General features: G+C 35.8%; 1 protein-coding gene across 1 annotated transcript in view; it reads right to left on the bottom strand.

The window, feature by feature from the left end:
• LOC139118418 (amine oxidase [flavin-containing]-like) overlaps positions 1 to 16,400 on the bottom strand; it is a 45,684-nt gene that overhangs the window by 9,912 nt on the left and 19,372 nt on the right. The window contains exons 2-8 of the mRNA XM_070681718.1: positions 11,952 to 12,046; positions 10,237 to 10,374; positions 4,684 to 4,788; positions 3,352 to 3,443; positions 2,290 to 2,431; positions 956 to 1,105; positions 396 to 555 (exon numbers count right to left, since the gene is read on the bottom strand). Of these exons, the coding sequence (XP_070537819.1) occupies positions 396 to 555; positions 956 to 1,105; positions 2,290 to 2,431; positions 3,352 to 3,443; positions 4,684 to 4,788; positions 10,237 to 10,374; positions 11,952 to 12,046 (882 nt within the window). The remainder of the gene's footprint in view (positions 1 to 395; positions 556 to 955; positions 1,106 to 2,289; positions 2,432 to 3,351; positions 3,444 to 4,683; positions 4,789 to 10,236; positions 10,375 to 11,951; positions 12,047 to 16,400) is intronic.

The raw sequence follows: 16,400 nt of genomic DNA, 5'->3' as shown, positions 1-16,400 counted from the left end.
ATAAAACTGCTCAATTTACAATCATTTTTGCGTTTTTTGATTAGACTTTTACTACCATATTAAAGATGTACTGTACATCGATTATACTACAATAAGAAACCAAGTTGAACATTAATTATTAAGTGAACTATGAAACATCTATGAAAACTGATTTTCATGAGGTTTGTGGTAGATCGTAGTTTGCCACAAAGAATTTACCCACTTCCAGTTAACTGTATAAGGTCCACTTTCACCATTGATAACAGTGGATTTGGTCCAAAACATGCTGGCAAAGGCTTAAACAATATGAATGTGGCATATTATGGGGATAGCTTCAAACTTTGCATTTTTGTGATGTGCCATGGTTTCCACCTCTGGCCAATTCGACAAATAAGACAGTTTTGCCTCATACTTACGCTTTTCACGCCAGAAAGAATTTTTGTAGTAGACTATACACTTCATGCTAGAACCCATCGGATGACGATGCATCAGTTGGTTGCACATTGCAGGAAGTGGCGGTTCGTATGTTATGTGTGATCTCATTGGTGGAGCAAGTGCCAAGATCACATAATTGCACTGAATGAACGAATAAGCATTTGCGAGAAAAACTGGTGATAATATGAAGGAGAAATGTGAGATGATATATGCAGCAATTAAAGGGGCAGTAGCTGTGAACTTGGACGATTTTTTTTCACTATTTTTGATTTCATTCACTATTTTTGATTTTCATGTACTATCTTTTCATGTTCTAGTTCCCAAAGCATGTTGAGATACACAGTATTCAGCTTGTCAACTCAGCCTGTGTATTTGTGAAGTGCACTGTAGTTGTTGACAAGAAAGTTCTAACATTGCATTCTACATTGCATTCTAAGTCATAGGGTCACCAAGGGGTCAGAGTTCAAGGGTTAATTGGTGAACGATAGTGATTAACCTCATCCATCAGCTTGTGTCTAACATGATTTATGGTAAGTTTTACCTGAAATTCTTCACCTCCCATGATTGTTACAGTGACATCACTATCTGTTTGGTGAATCTTTGTGACCGGTGAACTTATTTTCACTTTATCGCCAAGTCTCTCTGCAACCCTCTTACTTATCTGCTGTGAACCGCCAATAAACTTTCGCTCCTGTGTTCAAAACAAAGGCTTCCATAAATGGAAAAAATAATGCAAAACTAGTTTGACACAGGTTAATGGCAAACAGAACCACACCATTTCTATATTGTCTGACAGTGCAAAGCACATGAATATTCACCATTTATGAATCATTATCCTACAATATTATTGTTAAAAGCTACAATGTCTCTGGGTGCTATAGTGATCCATGAAAAGACAAATTTCACAGCACTGACAACAAATTCATTGGTGATCCACTTTGAACAGTGAACACATCTACACTTGTTCAATTTGCTGGGAAGTTCATAGTCGAACGGGCCATTCCAAACACTTGTGGAGACATAATATAGCTTTAAAAAGTAAATTTCAGACCGGACTAAAATTCAGGATTCAACAATAGCATTACACAACCTATAATAAGGCTGTATTGAAAAACTGAAAACCGGGCATTAAAATGATTTTGGAAATTTTTTAGGAAACTCTATTTTACTAACAGACTAAAATGATCAGTCTGAGAATTGATTTGAAAGTTATGAAGCTTTAATAATTATTTTATACATGTTGCATTAACGTATACTTTCATGTTCAAGGAGGAGATGCTAGTAATTTGTGTGATACAAGTAACATGGTTGACTTCAGGAAACCATATATGCACCCATCAACTTACTGCATCTTCAAATAATATTTACAAAACAAAATGTATTGGATCAACAACAATGAAATAAAAGTATCATTTATCAAAATCAATAGAAGGTCAACCCTTATGGCATTGAGTTATGATTTTATTTATAATATTCATATTTCAAAATTATGTAAAAGATCATCTTTTTGAAGTAACTCTTTGAGAATAGATGCCTATAAGCTTGTGATAGAGACAAAATTTGTAAAGTTTTCACATTTCTGCAAACATAATGGGATTATTTTATTCTAAGTGCAAAGGTCTTGTTCTGACTCCAATATCTTTGTGCAGAATGCATGTATATCAAAGAAATTTGGCTGTCCAATTTTTCTCTGAATGTGTACTGGAGAAAAAGACTGGAAAATTTCATATTGACACTACCCTTACATTGACACATCTAAAATCTATAACATGTTGACACATCCAAAGCCTATAAATTTATTAAGATATCAAACAAATCATGGCTGTGTCTTTTGTTTCACAGCTTGTTGAAAATTTACATATAGCACAGACTCACCTGTCCACCATTTGTTGTGGAGGATATTCTCATGAATCCACCACATTGTCTGATGTACCACAGATACCATAACATAGATATTTCATAGGGTTCAGCACATACGTTTATCAAGACCTGCTGTCTGGCAAAGTCTTTCATTTTCCTGAAAGTTACATATAAGGAGAACTCTGTCAAGTTTACGAGAAAGTGAATCAATATATATGAGGAAATAATTATAATGGAGTTAGAACGAAAATGTAATAGCATAAAAATGAAAAGATACGGAATTGTGAACAGAATATTTAATAAGCATTACAAGGACAAAAGATTGTTGCTTCTGTACAAATCATCAGAATTTCTGCAAAAGGAGGAACTAGAATTTCAATCTGGACTCTGTTGATTTTGACGATCCTGATTTTTTTTTGTAATAAAGAATGAAAGGAAACTCTTCAAAAAAATAACATGAGATTTTACCACGTCTGATACTGTTTTTAGAAGTGTGGAATTTTTGATGATGAGATATTCAAAATATCTTGCATGAATATGTAACATAAAGTCAAAAGCTGGTTATAATGCCTTTAAGGATGTTGTATTTCACAACCCAATCCTTAAAACATCTCCATGAGTGTTTGTACTTCCGGAGATAAAAAAGAAAAGGACATTATTGCATCTTAAGCTGCAACTTTTGTAAAAACTCATTTCTTGTCCTGCTATGCTAATCATGCTGTAATAGTTGTTCAAGTCGTCAACAAAGCCATGAAGTGTCTACAGTCCATTGTTGGTTGACCACTTAATATTGGACTGTACCAGAATTCATTTGTCAACCATAACATTGTATATAGCATGTACTGGTGCAATACCTTTGCAATGTTGATATTTTTTATTCCAACATACGTATGGGAGAATAGTAATAAAATGTAATCCCCCTACTTATCCTACACAATAAAAGTTATGAACTTATTATCAAAAGCTACAGCTATCATCCATTTCATCAATTATCAAGTTAGGTCAAACAAAAAGTTAGCTTTTTATTACAACTCAAACAGAAAAATGAATGGATGATATTAAATACTAATAACATACTTTGTCCATATATTTTGGTCGATCCATTCCTTCATTGTGGTGTTGTCCCACTCCGTGGCATGTAGACAATCCCATGGTGCGTCAGATGGAATCTGAAAATAGCATCAGAGTAACTTTTAAGAACTCAGAAATGAAATCAGAGAGTAGTACGTCTAATCAACAATGAGATTCAATAGGAGTCAAGGTATAGAATCAAATAATGACATATTTAAAGGAGAGTGAGTCAGCCAGGCAGGGTGTTTGGCAATTTGTGCCAATATGAACATATGTCAAGAGCTGCTGACAGATTGGCAAAAAACTACCAACCTGATGAAGCCTACATCACATCCAAAAGATCCAAAATGACTCAGCATCACATTACATGATTGCAAGTTTGAGGGTAGGAGAGCAATTTAGAATCTTCACAGAAACTTTTACTATTTATGTAGACACAAAAATTTCCTCATACAATACATTTCTCAAGAAAATTTTGTCTTTTACAGTCAAGTTTGAAAACAAAAGGTCACTGTGTAATTTTTTTGTGTAGGGAATGAAGCATATCATTTCAAATTTACTGATACTTAGCTACCATTATACCAGTATATCTATATTAATTCTATGATAAAATATGAAATTTTGACTTTCACAAAAATAGACTGAAATTTCAGTTTTCTTGGTGGCTTCAAAATACCTGACTGAGCCACACACAAGCTGTGTCCCAGCAAAGATCTGTGTGAGTCAATGAAAGTCTAGAATGTTATCATGGAGGTTCATTCTTACTTGAATGCAATACAATACAAACTCTGCAATGGTGAAATGCTAAAATGTAATATCTGCAGATCAATAACAGTCTAGAAAAGGACGACATTTGATTAAGAGTCTACTACAATATTACATTTCTGCCCATTGTCCATGTAGGTCCACCAGCTTCCCCATTGAAAACAATTTGAATATACCCATACCAAAAGTCTGGTGGTAAAAGGGTTAGGAAGATTGGTATCTAATGCTAAATTTCACAGTAAGAATGGACCATTAGATTTTGAGGAGAGGTGCTGATCAAAAAAGGCAAAACACATCTGCAGGCTCAGATAAAAAATTGCCATTTTTTATCAGCAATTTGTGATTTGAGGAAAACAGAATACTCACATGAAAGTTGACGCACAAAGAGTGTAAATTTGGATATATACTTCAAAAATTGGGAAAAATTTGTCAAATATTATTGAAACTTAAATTTGCCATGTAAGTATCCTGGCCATCAACCCCTCCTAAGATCTAATGGTATATCCCTTTCAGGGATAATAGGATACAGTGTAAAGTCTAAAAGGCAGAGGAATGTAAGGAATACACTCTTACCATGCTTCCTAGCCTATCCCATTCCCGGATGAGATGGTTAAAATCCAGGTATATCAACGGATTCCAGAAGTTTGGAAAGTAACCCTCATATGGAATTCCTCTACCCTGCATGTTCATAATAAAAATATGGATCCACTATAATGATGACTGCTGCTATCATAAACAGATTAATAAAAGCTTGAGATGTCTGACTTACAGATACTGGAAACCATACAACTTGGAAGAGCTATTAATTTTAATACCTATTGTCCAGATTAAGACTGAGAGATTCAGTGGTGCATGGGTCTCAGCCAACTCCAGCCCAAACAATAACTGAGGCACACTGTGACAGTACTGCAGTGAACACCAAGAAATGAAGTACCCCTCACAAATGACACAGCAAGCTTCTCATACATGCACTTGATATTTGGCTTAATAATACTGTTATGAAGTCTGGTTACATAATAACAAGGGGTGTCCTCATCCCCTCCATAAGCAATGTGGGTGGTTTTCTGACTCATACAGTATGCTGTCAATGATTTCTACTGTATAATATGATTGGTTACAACAAGATTTTGTTGGAGAAAGGATATTTAACACTGGTTAAGATCAGAGATGACAGCTCATCCACACATTCTAGTTGATCCAAACTACTGTGTGGCAATTTGAATGTGATTTTAATTTCCAACCGCTCATCTCTCTTTTAGTGTCTTTTGCGGATTTTTTTTCTTTATTTTTTTTGCATTTCTTTTTGTTGCATGTTATTTTCTTTCTCTAAATAAAACATTGAAGAGCCAGCTGTAACTTTCAATGATTTTTCACTATTTTTTGTTTTGCATGTCAATTGCCAGTTTTCATTCTACTCTCCAAACCATGATGACAGTTAAGTAAAAGAGATGACCTTAATATGTAGAAATGTATCTTTTACCTTTCCAAAAGTAATATAAATCTGTTCAAAAGACTTAAATGACTAGGTTTTAATTCTCGGTACCTTAAATACAATTTTGCCACCATGCTGAGTCATAAAAGCCTCAGGGGGTTAACAATGTTTTCATTATGGTGGATTTCTACAGGTATAACACATAAGATAATTACATAAATCAAAGTGAAGTTTAAGGTTATAAAGGAATTTCATACCAGAAATGCCTACAAAGATGAATAATAATGCATGAGTTTACCTATAGTATGTATTTATCAGATCACTATTGCTGTGGTAAGTCGATATTTTACCCACGATGCATTTTAATATCATTCTGCAGTTTGACAGCATAGTGCAAGACAAAAGCTATTTAAGATAGCAGGAATTGTCAATTCACATTGTTTTCACAGTAAATAGTGTCCACAGTACCCCTTTATTGCCTTTGTACGATCTGGATGTTATCTTTAAAAGAGCAAGAGAAATATTCCATTGATATAACAATGAATGAAGCTTGGTAAATTTGTACAAAATAGGGTTACAAAAACAAGCACTCATGTAGTTATCAAGAAAAATATTTACAATTGCTCAAAGTTATACACCTCATAATATGCCCTATTTCAGTTTCTGATGAAATTCAGGTTGACTGGTTGTTGCTATGGAGAAGACGTATAACAATTAGTGAAACTATACCATTGTCACAGATCATAGTTCTGAAAAGATGGTTGTAAGGTAGAATGTGCCGAGGGGACAGATATAAGATTCTTAAACATTTGCAATTCTTTTCTGATCTACAACTTGTACAACCTCATTTTAAAGTTTTTGGAGTAGGAAAAATTTTCACCATCTTGGTTTTTCGAAAATTGAAAATTTTATTTTTCTCCATAGAGCTAACACAGAGATGGTGGCCATTTTACATTTAAAATATCAGGTAAATGTGGGGTAATTTGTTTCTTTAGCACTAAAATTTGTATGGTGACTCCTGAATTTATTCTTGATTTGGTACGAGAATGGTTTAAAGTTTCACTGAGCAAAGTTGAGTGAAAGTTAAAGTCTAACACCCTTTGACTGCTATAATTTTTCCCACCAAAATTTTAATGCAATATTTTACCAATTTTTGTGAACTTTTCTGTAAGTTTTTCATAATTTTGGATCAAATGGATATCACATTTCATCGGCTACAGTTTTTTATCAAAATTTTGGCAAAAATCAGAAAAAATTGGAAGTGATATATTTTATAAAGATGACAAAAATATACTTTGGCGCTCAGAGGGTATTACATTTACCGGTATGTCAGACATTATGTGATTTACTAGTATCTACTGATTACCGTACATAGAACTAAATGAGAACTAAATATTGAATAGCATCAAAATGGAGCATTATACTCTTAGTTATGAACTGATGAAAATATATCTTCTTTAAAAATTGTAGCATTTTGTTCTACAAGTATTCTGCAGAGAAAATTGCTTTGGTCATTACTCAAAAGACTTCATGAAGCCTATACATTGTGACATGGTTTCATTTCATATAGTAGATGGATTTGATGAAAGTGCAAGTTATCTCTGTATATTTATACTCACTATGAAACCATTGATAAGTCACAGCATGATGTTTTATGCAGCCTGGCATGCAAACTATTTTCAGTGTGTAATAGATATTCGAGGCTGGATATTCTGGTGATGAGATACCAATATTGTTATATTATCATACAGCTATGCCTGGTATTGCCATTCTTCTATTGTTCAGACGGTACTGATATGAGCCCATATTTTAACTAGTGAAAATACGAATTATATTTTCACTGTAACCGAACTACTTACAGCGACGCGTACGCGTGACCTTCGCTGTATGCATGACCTTCGTTGGTATATGTACATATAAAACAGCTGAGCGAATAAGACAAATGACAATCCGAAACGTCATTATGATTATGGTCAAAATTCTGTTGTTTGCAGTCACTTCATGGGCATTGCATTTAGGCACAAGTACAGTTGTACCAAAAACATACAAACAAACGTATTGAAAATTTGTATAATTTGCCGACACCTGTCAATTCACAGCCGGTCCCGTGGCGGTGCACGGTGCAGTGTTTTCGTGTCGTCTACGCTGCTGAAGATTACACCATGGATGTATCATTACACGTAAAGATATCGGTTGACAGAGCATCATGATAGAATCGCTTTACGACAAGTTTCCTGTTGATGAGCTTAAAGTATCTGGGCGGTGAATTACATCGTTTACAGTCGTAAATGAGCCACGAAAATCCAACCGCACTGAAAATACTCGCGACAGACAAGGTTGAAGGTGCACATGATATTTCCGATTTGTACCTGTCAGTGCACAGGTCATGATCGTGTCTGGTGGCACCGATGCGGTGCGGGTTCAGATACAATGTACCATCTAGGGAAAGTCAAACTTTCGCTTCGATTGTTAAAGGAAGTTAGTTCTATTTAGGCAAGCCAGGAAGGAAAATATACGAGCAGACGACGGAAATACCTTTGAAATGTACTTTTATTCGTACAGTAACAAAATCACGAACGAGTTACGACATATCGCGACACTACAGCTTACATTGTACTCACTTCATGTTTCACTAATCGCTTACTGAGATGGTAAATTCGGCATATTTGACGTCTGGGAACATGTATAATTCTTCGAGATAAACTGACTGGTACGGGTATTATAGCCACTGTATGTGCATTCATAGATGTCGCAGAGCTGCTTGCTCACTATGCTCTCAGCTGTTCATACTCGATAGAGTTTGCGCGTGGCGCGAGTATTTTGACCCGATTTTGGCGGCCCCATAACTTTCACGCAGGGATGAGGTTATGTATTAAAGCACGAAAACACACCCATTTTATAAACTCCCGCATATGTTTTACATCCAACGTCATTTTAAGTTAAAAATAAATCTTCTTCAAATTGTGAAAACCTGTGTCGACATCGTAATATTTAAATTGTTTGCTTTAAAAGTGCTCCTAAACCTCCTTTGCAGTGGAATGGCCCAATAGCGGAATAATATCAAGAAGTGATACGGTTGTCATCACTCCTGGCAACCAACTTTTTTTAAGTACAGCCTGGAGGAAGCAAGGTCGATTTCAAGTTGATTTCGTCGCTAATTTCGGAGCGTCTGTAGGAAAACAGTCATAACCAAAGCATGCATGTATGATAAAGGGTTATTACACGAAGTTAGGGCGATACCGCGTCGTATTCTCGTGATGTATCCGTATTTGACTCATTGCTGCGCAACTCGTCAAAATACGACACATCACTCGAATACGACGCGGTATCGCCCAAACTTCGTGTAATAACCCCTAATTATTATAGGAACCTTCTAGACATACCTCTGTATATAAGGGTTCAGAGTTTAAAGGGTTAAAATTGAGATAAAATATAAATGAAAACCATTATATTGTCACAAAGAGAAAGTAATTTGCATTAAAAGCCTGTCAAGCAGTAATCTCTGTTTGTTCACAAATTAAATAGCAAGAATCTCGTATATTCAGACAAACACTACCTCCTAAAAATTATGTATATTGATATGATAAAAATGCACAGGTGCTGGGATACGGTACTGTCTGACCTTTGACCCATACTTGACCTTTCAAGAAGGGTCTTGTATGGTGCAAATACAGGGACTGATGATTATTGATATAGCAAGTAAAGACTACACTATTCTCACACTGAGATGTGCCAAACCAATGTAACATGTAGATTAAATGATGACGATGTAAACGTTGACTCTTTCCTTGATGGAATTATTATATAGTATACACAAATATTTTTAGCCATGTTATAGAGGAAAACTTTTACTTTTAAAAATGTTAAAAAATAAAGCATAACACACATGTACTGGTATGTATAAGAGAATCACACACATAACCTGAGTGATATTTCTATCCTCCTTGGCTTAAAAGGGGGTTTGTGATTTATCCCTGTGTTATCTACATGTATGTGTTATCCTTGATGCACTTTTCTGTAAATTTAAAATTGCTTACACAATGTAATTCTCACTCAAGTAATATAAAACTTGAATGTACAGGAAAGGACTGATACTGTCTGTAACTCAAGCAGCCCTACAGAAAATGGCAGCTGATTTAGAAGCTCAAAAAAAGTAAAAAAATAAATATAGTAAGAAAAAGCTTTGATAATGAGCAAAGGTAAACAAAAATACTGCACAGGTGATGACGTTGGAACATGCAAGGGGTTGCAAGAAGCAGGAATAGGTCAAAGGTCATCTCCAAGTATATGGAACTGGATTAGGTTGCAAATACAGAATAATGCGATCAATATAAGCAAAAAGATTACTTGTGATTCATTTAAACATTTTAAATTAACTAACTTGTCTGAGATTGTCTTGTAATAGGATATAAACAGTGTTCTGCTGACATCCCTGGCCAAAGTCACCAACAAGTTGGAACTCATGATCAGCAAAGTTTTTAGTACATCTTGGAATTGAAACCACAGTCATCATGTATGAAGTGATTCTGAATCAATGACTGACATGAAGTCAGTGTGAATCCTACACAGCTATCTTCTCTACAAACTGGTATACTATGACCTAAACTCAAGCTCACTGCATATGCAAACTTTGATTCAGTTGGTCTGCACTTTTGTAGCTCAAGTTTTCAGTTTATTGTGTAAACACTACTCACATTTTCTACCCAGACGGACAGCTGATCTTCCTTCAGGACATAGTTTTTGACTCCGACCTCTTCAGCGATGCGGAAGAGTCTATTCTGGGTTACACCAGCATAGGATCCACCAAGATCACAATAACCAAACGCATCACCCTATAGAAGAGATATGATGCATTATACATTTACTATAGAGAACAACATAATTTTGCGTGCGCTAAAAATGCCATACAGAACACCTGTTTCGTAACATGTATGGTTTCAAGGCGCTCTATCCACTATGGCTGTATCTCAGTGTGCGTTCACTGTTGAACGGTTTCAAGGGACTCATTGGACGAGCTGAGTGCCAGAACATGTCTCGCGCGAGTGTACATATACGTTTGCAGTGCATGTGCACACACTATCCAGAACTTGCAGAAGTGTGTCCGAGATAGCATTCCACACTTGCGCTTTAAGCCTTAATTTTCCTGCCAAGTTCATATTTCACCATCAGGTCATGTTGGTTAAAACTAGTGAGGCAAAACACGTCCCATATGGTGCCATTTTAACAAAGTCTTGAAGATTTGAAGGTCCCTGAAGACATAGAGATAGGGTAAACATGATTGTTATGGACTAAAGCTGTCAGAACAGACCAAGCAAAATGGCTGAAAATACATATGGTTTTGGCTCAATGCCGCTTTTCACTGAGTTGGCCAATGGGGAAGTGATACTGTCTGGCAGGGAAAGGGTTAAATAGGAAGAAAAATTGTTGCATTGCATGAAAATGGTCACTACTCTGACAAGACCCCAGTCACGAATGTAAAATGTATAATAATACGGTTATATCTCGAAAATACCACAAAGAATGCATGAGGACATTGGCACCGTGACCCCCCCCCCCCCCCCCCCCCCCCCCCCCTCCGCTTTGCGTTGGGCGATACACTGCACCAATATCCTTGTGCATCCTTTGCGGTATTTTCATAATAACTTCATAATATGGTCACCTTAACAATGTATGAAATCAAAGTCTGCATTCTGATTGATGGTATATGAATCAAAATTTGTTCCTTGTACAAATGCTGCCATCCTCCCATCCACAAAGCCTGGCTGGGTCACCCTAGTAAAGTCTCCCTACCAACCTGTGTGTGAAAACCTTTCAGCTGTGTGTAGCATTTACCAACAGCTTCAAATTCATGCAGACCAATCAGAAGCAGGGACGCATTATGTGCATTTTTTGGTAGGCTTGGCAACATGAAGAGCTTGATAGCATAAAGACTTAGCAATTCCAGTTCTGCCTGTCACTCAGAAATTACTGCAGTTTAAAATCACTTTTGATACTGTCTTTGATTTTTATACGAAATCTTGATGGAAAAATGATAGATATAGGTCACTTGTCAGATTCAATAGCATGATCATCTTGAAATATGCAGCACAGCTTCTGGTAAAGAATTACCCTCTATCAAGGGTTTGACAAAATTTATTAACGCATGCCAACACTTTGATGAGGAGAATGTTTTAACATGGTAATGAAGACAAAGTGAAATCTTGAAAAAGCGGACTATTTCATCAATTACCCCTAGAGGTCATACAGTAGAATTTTGTGTCTAAAATGGTGTATCTTGGTCGGGGGTCCTCTGCCTGAATGAACATACCTGGTTTGGCCAATCATGATGGATGTCATCTAGTCAAGAATGATGGCAAACAAATGAAATGGATTCATCACACTTTTCACAAAGGGTACTCATTTAACATACCTCAATAGTGAGTGTTCTTCCGCCAACTCTGTCCTTTGCTTCCAACACCAGAACATCAATTCCCTCCTTGTTCAGCAAATGAGCTGCACTCAAACCTATTGAATGACATACAAATAATGTAGATGCAATTTCAAGAAATAGAAAAAATAGTGACAATAATCACTGTTCGCTCCCATACAGTTATCAAAACAAACCAACAATTGTATGAAACATGGACATACACATACAGACAGACTGACATTCACAGACTGGCACAGAGTGATGACATTGACCCCAAGTGTGCCTTGGCCCATGAAGAGTGATAAAGATATAACAAAAAGCTGAATGTAATGATAAAATAGTTAAGTATAGGCCTACAGACACTGAGGGTGAATATGTTACAGCAATTTGATTAGTTTCTTTTCGTTTTCTACTTCTGTGATAATATTTAAGACAATCAATCTGCAAGGCAGTTTATGTATTGACAAACATGTTATCTTTTACAAGCACACAGCAAACTGTTCATGATTTTTCATTTACAATATTTGACATAGACTGAAATACATAACATGCAACCAGTATTTACATTTTGCCCATGCACCAGATACATGGAGAGATTTCAACATATAATCATCAACTCAGAAACCCTACAGGGAAAAGTAAACATTGTTTTCTTCCAGAACAGCTGGTACATCCACATCTGGAGCAACATACAAACTTAACCAATTACACAAGGATGATGACACAAGAGATAAAGTTAAGAAATTTAACTGTGGTGAACTTGACTATTCCTTTCAAATCCTTACCTAACTTGATTGACATCTTAAACTAAAATACACTGCATGGTTAATTGCACACAAAAATACATCAGGGGTGTACCATTTGATAAAAGGGGGTTGTCTGGAAGATTGATGAGGAACATTATCTTTTTTATCCGATACATTGTACATTCTTTTTTCCCACTATCCCACCTTTTCTTTTTGACAAACCTTCTGTGGCTGATTTTTTTATTGACATTTGTTTGGATTTTTTTCAAAATCTGCCAGGACTCCCCCCCCCTCCATCACTCTTTAACATTGAAAAAAACTTTGAATATATTTGTTGGAAACCAAACCTGCTGAAATCACCTCAGCTATGTTTTCTCATTATTTTTTACCGCATTTCAACACCAAATACAGTTTACCATTTCAAATGCTTACTGAATCACCGCATTATCTTAAACATATGGCCATGTCCCTGAAGCTACTATATAGACATGGATACAAAATTAAGTATTTCCTGACTGTATGAAATCATCTCACTAAGGTCATTCTAGGGACCTGTTAGTCAAATACTAAAGCTGTCTGACCAGCGGTTTTGAAAAAAACAAGTGACCCAATAGTCGACAGAGCTCTGCTGTGTTATGTAGAGAGCAACTTTTCGTGACATGTATTGATGAAGAAGGTTGAGATCTTTGATAGTCATTGCAGGATGGCCTGACCTAAAATGGCAAAATTAGCTGCAAAAATACAAAATTGATGATTTCATCATAATTATGTATAAAAATGTATACCAAATATCAAAGCTATCACATGACTAACTTTTGAGAAACAAATATTTTGACCAAAAACGGCAAAAATTGACTCAAAAATACAAAAATTGAAGATTTCATCAATTTCACTATATCACACTAAGAGAACCCCTAGGAACCTGTATACCAAATATCAAAGGCATCAGACAAGTAGTTTTGAGAAACACATTTTTGACCAAAAACGGCAAAAATTGCACCAAAAATACAAAATTGCAGATTTCATCATATATTCTATATATCATATTAAGTTTATCTGTAGGAACCTGTATACCAAATATCAAAGCTGTCAGACGAGCGGTTTTGATGAAATAAATTTTTGACCAAAAATGACAAAAAATTCCTTAAAAATACAGATTTGCATATTTCATCACAATTTGAACAAATCCAAGTTGGGTTATCCCTAGGGATCTGTATACCAAATATCAAAGCTTCCTGACCAGCGGTTATGAAGAAGGAGATTTTTTACCAAAAACGCCTTTTTTGGCACTAATTTGCATATTTTTGGCAATGACAACTTCATTTGAACAAAATCTCATCTACAGCCCATCATCCATGTACACACCAAATATCAAGATGAAATGTGCAGCGGTTTTGGAGTTTTTGATGTTGACGGACAGACATACAGACATACAGACATACAGACATACAGACATACAGACATACATACATACAGACATTTCCCTAGCCTATAAGAATAGCTTCCATTGCCATATATACATATGGCTATGGGAGCTAAAAATAGCGTCAATGACACTGTAGCTCCCATCCTGGACTATTTAGTGTTTGTTCTCTGGTCAGATATTTGAACATGTGTGAAAGGGATAAAGTGCATGAAGTGAAAATACATGTCATGTACTGGAGACAGTGAAACATGTTTAATGTATTTATTCAGAATATAAAATGGAAAAAAATACAGAATTAGATATATCGAATACTGTGATAATGACATAGTCCCCACTTGTAATAGGAGTATTAGTCTTGATGGGGCAGGGAAATGTGGTCATTAAGAAGTATCACTGGAGTGTATATGTTGAGATCTATGGGCACATAGGTCTATGTCGTTGTTCCCAATTTGAAACACATGAGGCATGTCTAAGTTATGGTTCTAAATCAGGAAAAAAGATCAGACCTCTAGCAGTATTGGCCAGCAAGAAATACATATGCGCATTATAAATGAGGTACAAGATGTGACATCTTAAGGTCTAATATCCTATCAAAATTGGAGGGTATAGAACTTGTGGTTACTGAAATATGCATATATATGTATGTCAAAGGTCATCGAGGTCACATGACATTTTGAAAAAAAAAATTATATTGCTAATTAATCCCTATATGCCAAAAAATCAGATCTCTAGCTCTATTCGCTTGCCCAGAATTAGATGTGTACATAATAATGAGGTAAAGCGTGTGTTGTCATAAGGTCTCCCATCCTACTAAATACAAAGGACATAGCACTTGTGTTTACTTATTTATTGACATAAACATATATTTTAGGTAAAAGGTCATCGAGGTCACATGACATTTGGTCAAAAAATTTCTCTCCTATAGTTATCCCTATATACCAAAAATCAGACATCCAGCTCTATTGGCTCGCTCAGAATGAGATATGCGCATAATTATGTGGCGTCATAAGGTGTCCAATCATACCAAACATGAAGGGTGTAGCACTTGTGGTTACCGAGTTATGAAAAATATGTATATTTGAGGTCAAAGGTCACCGAGGTCACGTGACATTTTGTCAAAAAAATTGTATTGCTAAGTTATCCCTATATACCAAAAATCAGACCTCTAGCTCTATTGGCTGGCTCAAAATTAGATATGTGCATAATTAATGAGGTACAATATGTGGCGTCATAAGGTGTCCCATCATACCATACATGAAGGCTGTAGCACTTGTGGTTACTGAGTTATGGACAAATATGTATATTTGAGGTCAAAGGTCACCGAGGTCATGTGACATTTTGTCAAAAAAATTGTTTTGCTAAGTTATCCCTATATACCAAAAATCAGACCTCTAGCTCTATTGGCTCGCTCAAAATTAGATATGTGCATAATTAATGAGGTACAATATGTGGCGTCATAAGGTGTCCCATCATACCATACATGAAGGCTGTAGCACTTGTGGTTACTGAGTTATGGACAAATATGTATATTTGAGATCAAAGGTCATCAGGTCACATAACATTTTGTCAAAATATCCGAGATATATGCGTGAACGGATGGACTCACGGATGGACGAACAGATGGACATGACCCAATCTATAAGCTCACTGGACTTCATCCTTGGGGACTAAAAATTGTGTCACTGCATCCGTTTTGCAATATGAATACGATGAGAAACTAAATTTTATTTTTCGTGGCCTTATACATGGGAGTCTATGGAGATCTGCCTTATACATGGGAGTCTATGGACGTGTAAACTAAAAATATGCAAATTTCACCACGATTTGCCCAAATTGGGAAAGGTCACTCCTATGCACTTCCATACCAAGTTTCAAATCAATCGGACTTGTGGTTTCAGAGCAGGAGATTTTTTGACCAAAAATGGGAGAAAATTACAAAAAATTCATGAAAAATAGCAAGTCCAAGATACTGACCCAAGATGTGCACAATCATTTCATGTCAGCCCAAAGTACTTACATGCTAATTTTCATGTAATCTGCTCAGTGGTTATTGAGTTTTTTCAATTTTGACTGTTTTACATTTTTTCACTTAATTTGCATATTTTTGGCAATGACAACTTCATTTGAACAAAATCTCATCTACAGCCCATCATCCATGTACACACCAAATATCAAGATGAAATGTACAGCGGTTTTGGAGTTTTTGATGTTGACGGACAGACATACAGACATACAGACATACAGACATACAGACGTACAGACATACAGACATACATA

This window comes from Ptychodera flava, chromosome 19 (assembly GCF_041260155.1).
Source record: "Ptychodera flava strain L36383 chromosome 19, AS_Pfla_20210202, whole genome shotgun sequence".
NCBI lineage: Eukaryota > Metazoa > Hemichordata > Enteropneusta > Ptychoderidae > Ptychodera > Ptychodera flava.
The sequence above is the reverse complement of the archived record's forward strand: the minus strand, read 5'-3'. Positions and strand labels throughout refer to the sequence as shown.